This window comes from Grampus griseus (genome assembly GCF_964374135.1).
Source record: "Grampus griseus genome assembly, chromosome: 6".
NCBI lineage: Eukaryota > Metazoa > Chordata > Mammalia > Artiodactyla > Delphinidae > Grampus > Grampus griseus.
The window spans coordinates 5,200,625-5,217,310 of NC_139000.1; the positions used below are offsets into that span (position 1 = coordinate 5,200,625).

The 16,686-nt window shown below is 41.6% G+C and overlaps 1 protein-coding gene across 4 annotated transcripts in view; it reads right to left on the reverse strand.

The window, feature by feature from the left end:
- The window catches only part of NUP214 (nucleoporin 214), a 101,245-nt gene that overhangs the window by 68,009 nt on the left and 16,550 nt on the right, over positions 1–16,686 (reverse strand). For 2 of the 4 annotated variants that reach the window (XM_082656226.1, XM_082656224.1), the window contains 8 exons: positions 16,234–16,395; positions 12,585–13,059; positions 11,097–11,272; positions 8,794–8,888; positions 5,496–5,582; positions 5,140–5,289; positions 3,437–3,595; positions 532–635 (listed from right to left, as the gene is read on the reverse strand). In XM_082656226.1, coding sequence (XP_082512352.1) covers positions 532–635; positions 3,437–3,595; positions 5,140–5,289; positions 5,496–5,582; positions 8,794–8,888; positions 11,097–11,272; positions 12,585–13,059; positions 16,234–16,395 — 1,408 coding nt within the window. Of the gene's footprint in view, positions 1–531; positions 636–3,436; positions 3,596–5,139; positions 5,290–5,495; positions 5,583–8,793; positions 8,892–11,096; positions 11,273–12,584; positions 13,060–16,233; positions 16,396–16,686 lie in introns of all 4 variants that reach the window. The other 2 variants (XM_082656225.1, XM_082656223.1) reach the window with 1 other exon arrangement.

Below are 16,686 nucleotides of genomic sequence, written 5' to 3' on the forward strand. Positions count from 1 at the left end.
GAAACATTCCTCTTGATCTCGTCTTGCAGGTGTAACTATGAGTATTTTGACAGATTTACTTCCAGCCTTTTCTACATTAGACCTCCACAATGAGGTCACCTAGTATGATTTTATGTCTTACCTTTTTCATATTTTATATTTTATACCTAATAGTTACAGAATTATGTATCTTGTATAGTTCATGTAACACAAAATATATTTAATATGATTTTTTTGAGAATATGAGATTCAATGGCTACACAGTATTCTGCATTAAGAAAAAAATGTGACCAGATTTATTAGCCACTCCTCTAACTTTTGGGTAACTAGGTTGAATCCAATTTTTCACTCTCATAAACTGCGCTGTAATATAAACTGTTCTATGTAAATTATTGTGAATATTGCTATTATTTATGTAGAACAAATTTCTAGATGTATAATGACTGGGTCAAAGAGAATGAACCTTTGTAGGGTTTTTTATAAATCCTCCTAAGTGATCTTTTAAAAGGGCTACAGCAATTATCTACACAGTGGATGAGAGACCTCGCTCACTTTTGTTTTTTCTTTTGTTCCAGATGCCGATCCCACTCCAAGTCTAGAACATCATTCACATCTTGGACAGCAAATTTCACATACTGATGAAGGCGCCGAATTTCCTACAAGAAAAAAATGAAGCGTCAAAATGACTCAGTTGTCCAGTAGCTTGCAGGAAGGTGTATCAAAACAGTTAAAATGACTCTGAAGTCTTTTTATACTGAGAACCATAATGAACAAGGAAAACGTAATAGGCTTTAATACAATATTAGAATGTTATAATTGAAATGAAAAACAGCAACTCAACCTTTTAAAGCGTGTGACAGAGAGGTGGTGTGAAGAAAAGGGAAACAGAAAGGGCGTATCGGCCTAGGGCCTCTAGGGAGCCAATGTTCTTGCTTAGTTCTCATTTCCAGCTCCTGTAAAGTACCTCCACATGGCCTAGGAATTTTCCACTGCACTCTGTTACTCCGACAGGGCACCCATTTAGCTTCTGCTCTCCCACCCCTGAAATTAACTGTAATACAGACCAAATTATTCTACAAAACAGTCCTGAAAATACTTCTGCACCTATCTATTCATAGAGTAGAACACATAAGTCATCTCACCAGTGGGGAAAAACCCATTTCTCAAAAACAAAGAATAGTATCAGCACTAGAAACTGAATTTGCCATTATTAAAAGTCTTACCTATTAATTCATTTTAGGCCTGCAATAATTTTCTTTAAATATTGGTCCAGTGTTAACCTTCATGGCTATACCATTTGACTCTCAAAAACTAAAAAAATATAGCATTCCATTAAACATGTGTACAAATGAAGACAATGTACTTTACAGTGGAAAACACGCTTTACATCTGTACAAAGATCTTCATGTGTTTAACTGTATTTTCAAAATTATTTTCGGATAATGTGTCCTAACTGAAGAAGAAAATGTCATGTAAAGAGAGCCAGGCTGATTCCAGGAAGCAGCAGTAACCTTAGCATCAAATACAAATTTCAACTCAATGCTCCATGACTACAGGGAGGCCTTTTACTGTGGACACTTCAAATGTGACCATACCTCTGTGCATTAACTGATCTTGTTTCTTCTGAACGCCCTCCCAACTTTGTCTGCCAGGAAAAAAAACTTTTCTTTTAAGGCCTATCACAAATATTTTTCTGTGGCTTAGCTGCTCCCCCATCTGCAATCCCATAGCAACACACCCCACGTTATATTTACAAGTCGATCTTTCTGCTGCTACTAATCCAGCTGTAGTGTAGTGCTGAACACCAGAGGCTCTGAGCCAGACCCCCCAGGCTCCAGGGTCCAGCATTTATTAGTGGTGAGACTTGGGTAGTTCCTGTGTCTCTGATTCCTTATCTTTCTTTTGTATATGGTATGCATTCAATAAATGCTAGCTATTATTATCTACTTAGCACTGTGGAAAAGAGAAAATTATTTCCCTTGAATGGGGAAAGTGGTTCACCCAAAGCTGAATTCTTTTAGTTTGCACATAGAGCAAGGGGTGAAAAGGCACATAGGAAGAAAGAGTAACCAGATTCAATGTGGAGGCCTGTAATTTGATGAGTGGTAGGCAGGTGGTCGGCACTCTCTGCTAAGAGGGTTACCATCCCCAGGAGAAGGACACACCTAGGAATACCTCAAGGGTGGCAGGACACAGCAGGGGTTCCTCAACCTTTCCGGGAGGCCTCCACTTCTTTCATTTTCCTACTGTCAGTATGCTTACCAGGTGGGGGATGGAAATGACAGCAACAGTAGAGTCTGCAGCCTCCAATCCTCCGAGGAGGAGGGGGTTCACCACACTCACAGGCCCTCAGGTCCCAGGTGAGGAAGGCCAGTGCTGCCACCCCTGCACCCTTTCCTACCTGATTCTAGGGAAATGCAAGGTGGTGGGAGATGACCCCCTACTAAAGCTGTGATGCAACAATTTTGAATAAATTGAAAGATGGAAACAAAACTCAGATTTCGCTCAAAGAGAATATAGGAATAATTAAGAATGAGAAAAGTAACTTTGCTAATAGTTACAGGAAGGAGCCCCGGCAGGTAGAAGTTTCGATTCTGGTCCCACTCTTACTAGTATCAACATTACCTTGGGCAAGCTCCTTAGCCTATGATATTCCAGTTCCTTATCCGTACAATGGGATCAGTAACTCTCACCTTGCAGAGCAGCAGGTTTTGAAGACTAGAAATAATGTATTAAAAAACACCTCACAGGGCTTCCCTGGTGGCACAGTGGTTAAGAATCCGCCTGCCAATGCAGGGGACACGGGTTTGAGCCCTGGTCTAGGAAGATCCCACATGCTGCGGAGCAACTAAGCCCGTGCGCTACAACTACTGAGCCTGTGCCCTACAGCCCACGAGCCACAACTACTGAGCCTGTGTGCCACAACTACTGAAACCCACGCGCCTAGAGCCCATGCTCCTCAACAAGAGAAGCCACCACAATGAGAAGCCCGTGCACTGCAACGAAGAGTAGCCCCTGCTCACTACAACTAGAGAAAGCCCGCGTGCAGCAAAGAAGACCCAATGCAGCCAAAAATAAATACATCAACGAATACATTTATAAAAAAAAAAAAACAAAAAATACCCCACACCTCACAGGGTACTTGGGTACTTGGTGCCCAGTGAACAGTTGCTAGTTTAATAATTATTATTCCTGATTTGATTTCTAAATGTATCTTTTTCAACAGCTACTCTCTACCAATCTTAAGGTTTAATTAAGAATTACGTTTTTGTTTAATCCAGAAAACCTTAAGTGGGAAAGTGGCATTTTCTTTGTGACGGTGAAGGGAGTCTACGCCAAGTGGGTCAACACTCGCAGGCAATGAACAACTTTACAAGCAGCTGGGCAAGCCTGTACCTCCCAAAGGAGTGCCTGTCTAGGAGTCTGTTCTCAGCAGCTCTGGCGGGGCTCTCCTTACCTGGAGCTGAGCCTCACTCCTGGGGTCCAGCGGCCTCTTATAGAGCAAGTGCAGATACCCAGAGTCACGGTTTCTCTCATTTTGTTCTCTGGCTTCTTCAACACCAGCAAAGCCCTCAAGTAAAGTTGTTTTCAGGGTACTTATATCTCCATGAAGAGACTAGAAAAGGTATGAGGATGAATTGATACAAAAGTTATTTCCAAGAAATAAACCTTTCTTTCTAGATCAAGGAAGGTGGTATTTCTCAAATATTTAACGTGATGAACATATGAATATAGCAAAAAGTGAATTTCACTGCTTGGAAAGAAAGATACTAATGCTCATTTTTTTTTCCTTCCTCACTAAAAAAAATACATACTCTAATGATCAGAAACTCAGGAAATAAGGTAAGTACTGTAATCCTGCCATCTAAAGATGATCACTGTTAAAACCGTGGAGAACGTTCCTCTTTCTTTTAATTTTTAAAAATTTTATTGAAGTACAGTTGATTTACGATGTTTCAAGTGTACAGCAAAGTGATTCAGTTATATATACATATATATATATATTCTTTTTCAGATTCTTTTCCATTATGGGTTATTACAAGATATTGAATATAGTTCCCTGTACTATACAGTAGGTCCTTGTTGTCTATCTACTTTACATATAGTAGTATCTATTAATCCCAAATTCCCAATTTATCCCTTCCCCACCCTTGAGAACTTTCCTCTTTCCAAGTGTGTTACTTAAGACCAGAGCTCTGGAGTCAGGCAGTCTGAACTGGGATCCTGGCTCTATAACTCAGTAACTGGGTGGCTTTGGGCAAATTACTTCATCTCTCTAAGCCTTGGTTTCCTGTTCTTGCAAAACAAAAAGAAATAATAGTGCCTACCACACAGAAAAGCTGTGAGGATTCAATGAGATAATATAGATATGCCTGGCACATAGTAAGTAGTAATAATTGTAACACAGTAAATAAACAGTTAACAACAAATATTTGTTACTTTTATACTGTATATGCTCTTAAGTATCCTGCTTTTACTTTAAACCTAACAATTTACTATAAAAAACAGTAAATTTTCTCCTGTAAATGACCCACAGTACCTTCATTAAAGTCTGCTTTTATACCAAGAAAAAAAACTGAGTAAATTTTCAAATATATCTAAACTAGGGCTTCCCTGGGGGTGCAGTGGTTGAGAGTCCGCCTGCCGATGCAGGAGACACGGGTTCGTGCCCCGGTCCGGGAAGATCCCACATGCCGTGGAGCGGCTGGGCCCGTGAGCCATGGCCGCTGAGCCTGCGTGTCCGGAGCCTGTGCTCCGCAACGGGAGAGGCCACAACAGTGAGAGGCCCGCGTACCGCAAAAAAAAAAAGAAAAAAAAAAAAATATATATATATATATATCTCTAAACAAAATTAACAACTAGAATAAACTTTTATGGAGTGCCTTGTAAGTGTCAATGGGGTAGAAAGTACTTATTATTCCATTTTCCACATGAGAAAACTAAAACATAGAATAGCTGGAATAATTTGCCGAAAGTCACATAATTTATTATTAAGTGCTAAAGGTAGGGTTTGAAGTCAGGCATTCCTAGGTAAACCACTCAGCCACATAAAAAACAACACTGGTGGTTCTTGAAGAGAGAAAATATATATATCCGTGGAGTATTAGGACAATTTGCAAATGTGCAATTCAACTTAGGAAGAATATCAAAAACACAAACCTCTGTGGTCTCTTTAATCTCCAAAAGAAAGGTGTGCAGGTCATCTGATTCTGTTCGCAGCATCCTCATCTCCTCAGAAGTGCCCACTTGGAAACAGGCTTTGGAAGTCCGGGCTTTCAGCTCTTCCAACTCCTTCTGAAAGTGAGTGATCTGCAGAGGCCACAGATGAGGAGACGGCTCAGTCTGAATGGCATGGCAGTCATGTCACTGCTCCCGGGCCCACTAACAGCACAGACTCCCGGGACAAGCCAAGGCTCAATGCCAGAATAAAACAGTCACGTATGAGTCCACACTCAGAGCCAGTCAAGTCTCACTATCAGAGCTACTTCTGGAAAAATCTGCAGGAACAAATTTACCTCCTCCCCGATTCCAGCCATCACAGGGTCTGACTCTTTCCACTGATGTCCCTGCTTTTCTGTAACAGGAGGCTGAAGTGATTTTGCCTGAAACGAAAGGCAAAGGTTTTAAAGTGCACCCCACCCCGCAAGTGATGGCTTCCTGGAGCAGGTGGCTCAGTGTCTATCACAGGTGTGGCGCTCTCACAATACCATCACTGTTCCACCACTCACTCTTTTGAACCCGTATTTACTGGGCACCTTCCTGGTATAAGATATGCTCTAGGGCTTCCCTGGTGGCACAGTGGTTGGGGGTCTGCCTGCTGATGCGGGGGACGCGGGTTCGTGCCCCGGTCCGGGAGGATCCCACGTGCTGTGGAGCAGCTGGGCCCGTGAGCCATGGCCGCTGAGCCTGTGCGTCCGGAGCCTGTGCTCCACAATGGGAGAGGCCGCAACGGTGAGCGGCCCGCGTACCGCAAAAAAAAAAAAAAAAAAAAAAAAAAGATATGCTCTAGATAGAGGTAAACAAGGTAGATGAGGTCCCTACTCTCATGGAACTCACAATCTACTGGGACGAGACATATAATAAGAGGCAAACAACTCAGGTAATTTCAGCTAGTGATAAATGATACGAAAAAAGTAAACAGGAACATATAGAGAGAATAAAAGTGGGCACTGCTTGACATGAGACAGCCCAAAAGCCCTCACTGATCACTGCCTCTGCACTGAAATCTGAAGAAAGGGAGAAAGCTATGGAAAGCTCTAGGGGAAGCACCTCCAGGCAGTGAGAAGAGCAAGTGCAAAGAACCTGAGGCAGGAAAGACTTCGGCAAGTCTGAGGCAAAGATATAAAGTGAATGTGGGCACATCAAGTCGGAGGGAGCTGGGGGCAGGCAGAGGCAGGTCGTGTAAAGCTATTCCAAGGAGTCTGGATTTTATTCTAAGTGTGTTGGAAAAGTACTAGCGGAGTTTTAGGAGAGTTTAAACTATTCTGATTTATGATATTAAAAGATCCCTCCTACTGCTAAATAGAGCATGGATGACAGTGACAGGTAGGAAAAGAAGTAGGAAGAGGAGTCAGGAGGCTAATGAGGGAAGAGATGATAATGGTCTGAAATACGATGTTAGCAGGGGACAGAGATGTGGATTTATGACATATGACACATCACAGAGCAGAGCTGGCAAGACCTTTGCTAGTATGGACTGGGGGAGGTGCTACTAAAGAGAGGAATCTAGGATGACTTCTGGACTGGGGGTAGAGCAAACTACCTGGTTAGTGCTGCTTACTGACATGGGAATACTAGAAAAGGAACAGGGTCTGGGGAAGACGGAAATCAAGGATTCTGCTTTGGAGATGTTATAACTTGAGATGGCTTTCAGATTATTTGATACCTACAGCAATTAACACATGGAGAGTTTTCAGACTGCATAAGCATTCATTAAAACAGCTTTATTTAATAAATGCCATGTGTCATGCTTTATGCCAAAAGCTACACCTGTAAACTGGCCATTTACTGTGGAGCCTGTACAGGTGTGTGCTGGGGGCAGGAAGAGGTTGACTGGGAGAGGGACAGAAGGAAAAAACATGACTCCTGTTCTGAGGACACTCAAGTAGTCAAGTGGGAAATGGACAGAAAATGCTCTTTAAGTTAAACCATAAAAATAAATGGAGATGACAGACTGCAGATCTAAGTATGAAAAGTAAAATAATAAAACTTTCAGAAAACATAGGAAAACATCTTTTTTTTTTGCGGTACGCGGGCCTCTCACTGCTGTGGCCCCTCCCGTTGCGGAGCACAGGCTCCGGACGCGCAGGCTCAGCGGCCATGGCTCACGGGCCCAGCCGCTCCGCGGCATGTGGGATCCTCCCAGACCGGGGCACGAACCCGTGTCCCCTGCATCAGCAGGCGGACTCTCAACCACTGCGCCACCAGGGAAGCCCAGCAAAACATCTTTTTGACCTTGGAATAAGAAATGATTTCTAAAACAGAACACAAAAAGCACTCATTATAAAAGAAAAATTGATATATTGAATTATACTAAAATTAAGAACCGTAGTCATCAAAAGACACCACAAAGAAAATGTAAAGGCAATTCAGAGAATGAGAAAGTATTAGTATTTGCATTATACGTATGTGTTTGCACATGCATGTGCATATCCAACAAGGAACGAACTCTTACAGATCGGTAAGAAAAAGACAACCCAAAAGACACCCTGTAAAAGAAGACAGTGAAATGGCTGAGAGTCATATGAAAAAAAAAAGCTGAATTTTACTAGTCATCAGGGAAATACTAATCAAAACCACAAAATACAACAACAATAAACAATGAAAAATACAAAGGCTGGCGAGGATGTGGAGCAGCTGAACTCACATGCTCCTAGTAGGAATGTACGGAAGAGGAACATATGAGTATTCTATGACCCAACAATTCCACTCCTAGGTAACTGCCCAGCAAAAACGCATACACATATTAACCCAAAGACGTCAGCTAGCATGGTTATAACAACACTATTCACAATGACTTAAACCCAGAAACTACTCAAATGCCTGTCAAGGATGGAAGGAAACTTGTAGTAGAGTCGTCCAATGAATTCCATACAGCAACAATGATACAGAAAAATCTCACAAACATAATGTTGAGCAAAACAGTCAGACACAGGAATATATACTGTATGATTCCACTTTACAGAAGGTACAAACAGGCTAAACTAAGCTATGCTATTAGAAATCATATAGTGAGACCCGTTTGGCAAGGGTTGTGACCAGAAAGGTGAACATGAGGGGGACTCCGGGACCCTAGTATGTTCTATTTCTTGATCTGGGTGTTAGTTACCAAGGTGTATTCAGCTGGTGACAATTCACTGAGGTGGACGTGTGTCACATGTATCCTTTTTTACCCCCATGTGTATTCTATGTTAGTAAAAAACTAAGTAACTAAAATAAACTGAGTTGTTATGGAAAGAAAAAGAAAAAGAAGGCAGTGGGTAGATTTCTTGGTTACTTTGGGAATGAGAGAAAAAAATCAGGTGCTACACCACAGTCTTCAGACATAAAGAGAATTCAACAAATGGAACATAACATGGATAAGCTCAGGAACCAGCAGAGAAAACAATTCTAAGACTCTAGGGTTGAGATAAATGGCTTTTATGAGCGCACATTACAAATATTCAAAGATCATACTTTGGTATTTCCTATCACATAATCCTATATACTATTTCAAAGGTGTGAATTCTAAAACACAAAAACCCATTTTATAAACATGTATGTTTTGGGCAGTAAATTAATAAACACAGCATTGTAGGTTGAGTTTAAACATACCTGGGGAGAGCCTGACTTGGCCACTGGAGGGGTTATCCTGGGTGATTTCTGTACCGTTGACGGCACTGCACTTGGACTACCCTGAGCAGACCGCCCTGCTAGAACAAGAAGTCAGTTAAAACCAACAGTATTTATTCCCATTATTTCTCCTATCACAAACATCCTTTCCTCAAATCTAAAAAAAAAAAGTTTCTCATTGTCCCTAGCCCCCGTTTATGATCTTTGTTACCAAGAGTGACACCCACAGTTCCCAAATAACTAAAAAACACATATTACATTTTAAAACGGGAAACTCCTTTGTAAAGCAGGTAGAACTGGAGTGTCTCTGATCATAGGTGTGTGGATGGTGTGCAGGCCCAGGAGGCTGCCCACTTGGCCCATCCTTACTCCCCACAGAAGCTCCTGATGCACCTCTGGGAACTGGGGGCAAAGTTTAAAGACCACCAGAACAGTAATCCCCATCACCCTGTAAGAACTCACAAGGTCTTCAGGACCCTCCTGGAAGCCTCTAGGACAAGTCTCGCCCTGTTGTGCATTAGAATCACCTAGGAGTTCTTTAAAAAAATACACCAAAACTCATACCCAAGCCTCATCTCCAGAGAGCCTGATTAAACGGATAGGGAGGGGATCCCCCACTGCGTCCAGTGTACAACTGGGATTGCAATCCAATAATGCAAGACCCACCAAATTGTAAGAATTAAATATGTCAATGGGGGTAGGGAGATCTGGGTGGTAAGCGGTGGAAACGGAGAAAATGTACGTGTGTTACGGTACATCTCCTCTCTCCCAAACTGTAAAGACATGGGGAAAGACTAAAGGAAGGCTTGTTAATTTTTTGGGTCACAGACAGGTGCTTTTCAGAATTTGATGACAAGTCCCAGAATGAGGTGACTTTGGCAAACGCCACAAGGCAGCTCCTTCTCCTGAGCAATAGGTAAGAGAGATTTCAGGAATTTCACAGCTCAATGCTTGCTCAATATCTACCAAGATAAAATGATTCCTGACGCTCAAACACCAAATGGCTACCCAAGTAGGTCTGGCTCGGTATTACCACTGGAATTCACAGAAGCAACCAACTTAAAAACTGAGACAGATCTGACAAACACCTTCCCAACCATGGGAGCAAACTGACATCACTTACGTCAGGACAAAAAGAAATCCTGTGATGTGATGCACATCACCTATGTGGTATTACTGCTCAAAATGTTTCATGCGAATCTCACCATGTGGAAACTCTCAAATCCAAACTGAGGGACTGTCTACAAAACTAACTGGCCTGACCTCTTCACGAATGTTAATGTTGAGAAAGACAAAAACGGTGAGAAACTGGCTAAGACTAACAAGACAAAATCGGAATGTAACATGTGGTCCTTGAGTGGCTCCTGGATTGGAGGGAGGGAAAAAACGACTACAAAGAACATTAAAAGGACAACTGTGGAAATGCGAATACCGGCTGTAGACTGGATTACTGTTAAATTTCCTCAGTGTGACAATGTATTGAGCACCCTTATTTTTAGGAAACATACTGAAGTTCCTAGGGGTGAAGTGTTTCATGTCTGCGATTAACTTTCAAATGTTTTAGAAAAAAATTACATTAAAAAGGAAAGACATAAAGCAAATGGTGCAGAATATTAGCAAGTGTTGACTCTCAGGGAAGGGCATGGTATTCAGAATATAAGTTATGCAACCTTTCTGTAGGTTTGAAGGAAGAAAGAGATAGGCTGGGAACATTTACTCATGGGGTTTTATAACGCACTTCAACTTGGCTATAATCATTATTCCCATTTATGATCTCTATTTAATAAATTTGCTTGCGGTAGGGCTGAGTGTGAAAACCCAAAGACAGTCATCAGAGGAAATAAGCATAAAGCCACCATAGGCTCCTTCTCCTCTATGTGGCTTAAAGACTTGCTCTGTGACTGACCTTCACGTAGGGCAGGCTCTGCATGAAGATAAATGTCCCACAACAAGATGGAGACAGCATGGCAGCACTGAGGCCACTGCGAACCTTCCCAATCCAGAGTACAAAAGCCACAGAACTTCAGTGTGAGTTACAGGAAGCAAGAAAAAGGATTTAAACAACAGTCCTTGAAAGTAAGGATTTTTATCTTGGGAAAATTTTTTTTGGCCGTGCCGTGTACCTTACAGGATCTCAGTTCCCCAAACAGGGATTGAATCCGCACCCCTGGGAGTGAAAGCACGGAGTCCTGACCACTGGACCGCCAGGGAAGTCCCACAGCTTGGAAAAATATACATCTGGGAATTCAGGATTGAGCTCTAAAGCAGGTTGCTTAAAATCATACCCGATACTGAGGAAGAGACCGAGGACTTGGATGACAAGGAACTGGATGATGCCGAGAGAGGTGCAGGGTGGCTGAGAGGTCCAGAGGATGCTGGCTTGGAGACCGAGGAGAACGGCAGCATTGAGGGTGAGCTCTGTGAGTTGTGAACAGGAGCAGAGGTGGCCGCGGCCGTGAACCTGAAAATGGAAGCCCGAATGGATCAAAATGGCCTGCTGCTGTGAGATCCTTTCACACTGGTCATGAGCGATCATCAAAGGATAACTTACTATCCATACTTTTTTGCCTTCAGGAAATGCAAACATTTAGCTATTTCTTATAAAAGGTGAAAGCTGCATGAAAGCATTTATCATCTGCTTATTTGGAATGAAAAAGTCAGTGAAAATATCTAATAAGTACTTAACATGATGATGAAACTAAGTTTATCACGGCATAAAACATTTATTGTCGATTCTATCAAGCTGAGTAAAGAAAGAGGGTGGGACTCTACTGGACTTAGGAGAGTTTAGTGCTCTCCCTTTGCCAAGGAAATTACTGAGAACTCGTTGTGGGGTGATCATCTCTGGGGAATGAGGAAGGAAGAGGAGAGCAGGTCACCCTCTTTGGGATGCTGACCATCTACTGGGCAGGGGAGGTAAGTTCCACCTAACGAGCAAACGTCTGTGAACGATGTAAACAACAGCATCAGATGACTGGTCAAATAAATTATGGTGTGGCCACAAAATGGAACACTAGGCAACCTTTAGAATGAAGTGGCTGCGTGGCAAATTTAATATGAACAATGACAGCGGCCAGCAGCCCCTTCACAGTAATAAGAGATAATACAGAAGAGTGGGGGAAAACTGGTAGCATTTACACTCAATGGCTATCTTAGGAAGGGTTACAAAGTATAAGGGATTACTTCACTCGAGAAGCTTACATGCTAGTGGTGGGAACAAAACAAGCAGATAAAGAAGTAAAAAGTAAGATATGAGTGAGTTAGTAGGACCCAGATCTGGAGGAAAGTGGAATACCACACTGAAGTGTTTGGATTGTACTCAGAGAGCAATGAGAAGCCGCCGGGGACAGTCATCTGATGTATTTACAATTTCACAAGATCACTCAGTGGCTATGTGGAAAACAGTTCAGAGAGTCAAGAGTGGACACAAGGGAGAAAATGGACTAGAGAGATTCGATTTCCTTAAGGGATATATAGTCTGTATTGCTTCATTTTTTAAAAGTAAGGAATACCTCCTACATTTAAAACCTGCAAAAGCAAAACAAGCATTTAAATATAAACTTCTAACAGTTAAAAAAAAAAAATTCTAAGAGACATCTCTGGACTCTGTCCACTGATGAAATGCAAACCTTTATGTTGTTTGCATTTTTACCATTTGCAAGTATTACTATGGGAAAAAGGACAAGAAAATCTATTCAATAACTCCACTCACAGCGACTCTATTTCTAGTGAACAAGCAGCGATATTTCTACCCATCAAACTTTGTTACCTACTTTTCGCTAAGGTTGACCTTGACTGCAGAGGTTGATGGTGGGAAGGTGGGCTTCATTCCTGTGTTTGGAGCAGACATGCTTGGCACTGGTGTGCTTTCCAGGGTAGGCTTAAAACCCGACGATCCAAAGGAGAATGAGGCAGCTGAGGGTGCCATGGGAGAGGCCGCAGGGGTGAGCACGAGGGAGGCTTGAGGAGGAGGAACAAAAGAGAAGGAGGATGCTCCAGGGCCCAAGGCTGCTTTGGAATTGTCAGAGGCACTGGAACACGGAGGGGCCTCCCCAGTGACAGAACCAGATGACTTCAAGGATGAAGAACCAAAGGAGAACACAGCAGGGGCTCCCACGGCGGAAGGCAAAGAGAAGGTGGAGGTGGGAGCAGCCGGTGATGAAGGCAGAACGGAGGCAGGAGCTACGGCTGCTGCCGCATCGAGCTTCTGCGGGGCCTGAGAGGAGGTGGGAGTAGTAGGAGTACTTCCTGCAATGGGAAATATGGAGAAAAAGGAAGGGAGAAGTTAACCCCGTAACAGTGGAGGTCCACATCACAGAAAGCAAGTGGGTTTGTGGAAGAATGAAGCCAGAAATAATGGTTCTCGTTCCACAAGGGAACAAAAAAAGGGAAATGGAGTTGATGTTGGACTTTCCATAGCAAACATTCCATATGGTAAGATGTCTAAAACTTTGAAGGAAAAAGGAAATGCAAAAAGACATTAGACTAATAGGACTTCATGAACACCCACTTGAGTAATGTAGAAAAAATACACTTCTCAATGTTACAGTGAAAAATAAGTTATTCTGCAATATTTTATTATCAGGAAAAACCTTTAATTCAGACTTACACCTTATAATAGTCACTAAAACAACTCTAGGTTAATTAAAGATACACACATATACAAAAGCATATATATAACTATATCTCAAAACAAAGGAGGCAAAAAGTGAGTTGTCTCTTAGAGTCTATCAACTTGATAAACCTAAAAGTGACCCCCCCAAAAAAAACACAAAAGATAAAGATTTGACTATGTACAGAAATAGTTATACAACCAAAAGGTAAATGAAAAAAAATTTGCAGCAAATGACAAGTAATATGTTTTATTTTTTTTAAAGCTCATACAAATTGAGATTTAAAAAAATTTGAGACTTTAATAGATATAAGCTGGGAATCTAATGCATAAAAAGAAAATATATTCAGTCTCTCTAATCAAAGAAATACAAATTTAAAAGAGGCATATTTTTGGCTGTCCTCTAAATTATCAAAATAAAAATATATATAATCCCCTATGTTTGAAAGGGTAAAACAAACCTGAAACTTTTTATCACTAGTAGGTACCTTTTTAGCACAGTCTTTTAGAAAGTATTTTAGCATTTTGCCTCAAAAATCACAGAACATGTACCTAGTAATCCCAATTTTAAGAATAAAGACTACGGAAATAACCTAAAAAATGAAAAAGATATTTAATACAACCCAAATGGTAAAATATATTCAACAGAGTGTTAAACACTCCTAAATGAATCATAAAAATTACTTAAGAACCTGGAAAACACTTAAAATTTAAATAAAAGACCAGCATACCAATTATGTATACAATATAATCACAACTATGAAGATGTTTATGAAGAAACACTGAAAGAGAATACCATAAAAGGCAAGTTTAAAATTTTTTCTATTTTCCAAACTTTCTATAAACATGTTAATTCTCCAAATTAAATAACTAACTAAGAAAGCAGTATTTTTTTATCAATACATTTATGGGTCTTGGTTCTTCCAAATTGTCAGAGGTGACAGTTTATCTTCACTATGTCTAAAGCAAGGAAATACTTAGGATACAACTATGAAAATGCCACTTTCTGAAAACAACGACCCCCAGGTAGATTGTCACTTCGATGACAGTATATAATGCAAGCCTATCTATTCTGTTAATACTTCCTTTACACGATAAATATGGAACCAACAACAGCTTACCTCTTTAGAGACCCAAGCATATGTGTCAATCACTTCCATGCATTTAGTAGACCAATACAAAAAGCATATGCCAAACCCCAAAGAAATCACAGGCATCTTCCCCACTGAAAATGGAACTAAATATCTGAAAACCATCATGCTGCTCTTTGCGATCATTCAACCCAGCATCCTTGGCGCTGGAGGGTGGGAGCACGCAGAAGCACTGATGTCCTCTGAACCCATGAGCCAGCTTCAGCTAGAGCTGGTGAACTGGTGGGACACCTCCTCCCCCTTCAGTGGCTCTCTTCCTCTCATCTAAACATGGCTGTTACCTCTGGGCTAAGCATGAGGGAACACGGGGTTTCTCTAGGAGAGGCAAACAGTAAAACTGGTCTTTGCTCGCACTCAGGGAATAAGGGGCTTGTAGCAAGCCCCTCACACTGAACTGTGCTCAGAAACAAACATCATCCCACAGGCTCCCGACTTCACAGGGTACACTGCTTGTTACAGACAGACCCAGCAACTGAGTGTAGGTAGTTCATGGGACTCAGGACCACTTAAAGGGGAAAAAATAACTCAGAGTACACACTGCAAAAAAGGAGATATCCCAACACAACAACACTGAGGCACCCGGTACATTACTTGGGGTCACACTGCCAGTTGATAGGAGCCCAAGTATCTGAGTGGCTCTATTTATGAAGTACAACTCACTCTGCATTGGGAAGCAGTGAGAAAAGATCCCCTAAGTGTTCTCCACCACATCCAACCCAACTGGTCAACGTTTCTCCCTAGATATAGAATTGGTGGCAGTATGAGCTTTTTTAGCTATATCAGAAGAGAAAAAACTTACTAGTTATATACTCACAAAATTCAAAAAAAGAAATATTAGTAAAATTCCACAATATGAAACAATGCCCTTCTAGAAAGTTCATTCTGTTCTCACAAGTGACCCACTGCCGTCGTGAGAATTCTGAAGACGCAGATTGGCACTTACACGCATGCATTTACGTATGTGAAGCATAGGTACCAAAATGCTGACTGGCTGTATTGCTTGATGGGTTCTGAAGTGGTTCTGTCTTTGTATTTTCTAATTTTTGTCCAATAAACATATATTACTTAAGCGATATCTTCAAAGAGGAGGGGGAAAATAAACTAAAGAAAATTAAATACAAAGAGAAAATTCCCACGTTCTCATCACCCAGCAATAGCCACTATTTAGATTTTAACATCTTTCAAGTATTTTTTCTATGTATGTATTTTTCTCATAAAAAAGGAATCAGAGTATACAGTGCTCTTTTACAATATGTTCTGTCCTTTCCTTGTCAATAAATATAACATTTTTAATAGTTACATGGCATTTCACTGTATGGATGTACAATCATTTATTTAACCAATCTCTCATGATTAAACATGTTAGGTTTCAGACCATATAATATAGGGTCTTATAATAGGATACTGTCAGTAAATTACCTAATGGGATCCATCGGGCTGAGATTCCTTTTTCTCTAAAGTAAAGGTTGGAGAATAAAGCTTGGGGGTGAGAGAAGGCAAGTATGTGCATGTGTCTGAGGAAAAGATTAGTCCTGCCTCGGTAAGACAGACTGGCTGATAAAGATAACCACTGTGTGTCCTCACAGTATTCATCCCAGCAAATACTCCTGTACAAGCCCTCGGTATCCCCTCTCGGCCAAAATGGGGGGAGGCACGCACCTGATGACTTGGGTTGTCGCTCTCCTTCCAATGAGAGCCGCTCTGGTGTCCTGAGGAGGGACCTAACACCAGGATTTTGATTGATCATGTAAAATGGACAAAGCACACCATCTGTTGAAAGTAACATAAGAACTGGAGCAGGAGGAAGAGTCTTCTCATCATCTGTTAAAAAAGAAAACAAAGGTGATAAAAGGGCCAAGTCGATTGAAGGGCCTGGGCCCAGAAGCAGAAGACTGCCGGAAGCAAAAGACGCTTCACAGGACTCATCTCTACAGTAGCTCGAGTTGGTTTGTCCTGATTTGGATCTGAACAGCCTTTTATGAAACAGCTCCTTAAAGAAGAGCTACTGCCATGATCAGATGGCCACCGTCCCACCAGCCCTACAGGGAAGCCCTAGCAGTCCTGCAGTAGCTCTGACTCCCAAACCTCTGATTTTTACGTGTGTCCCGGTGT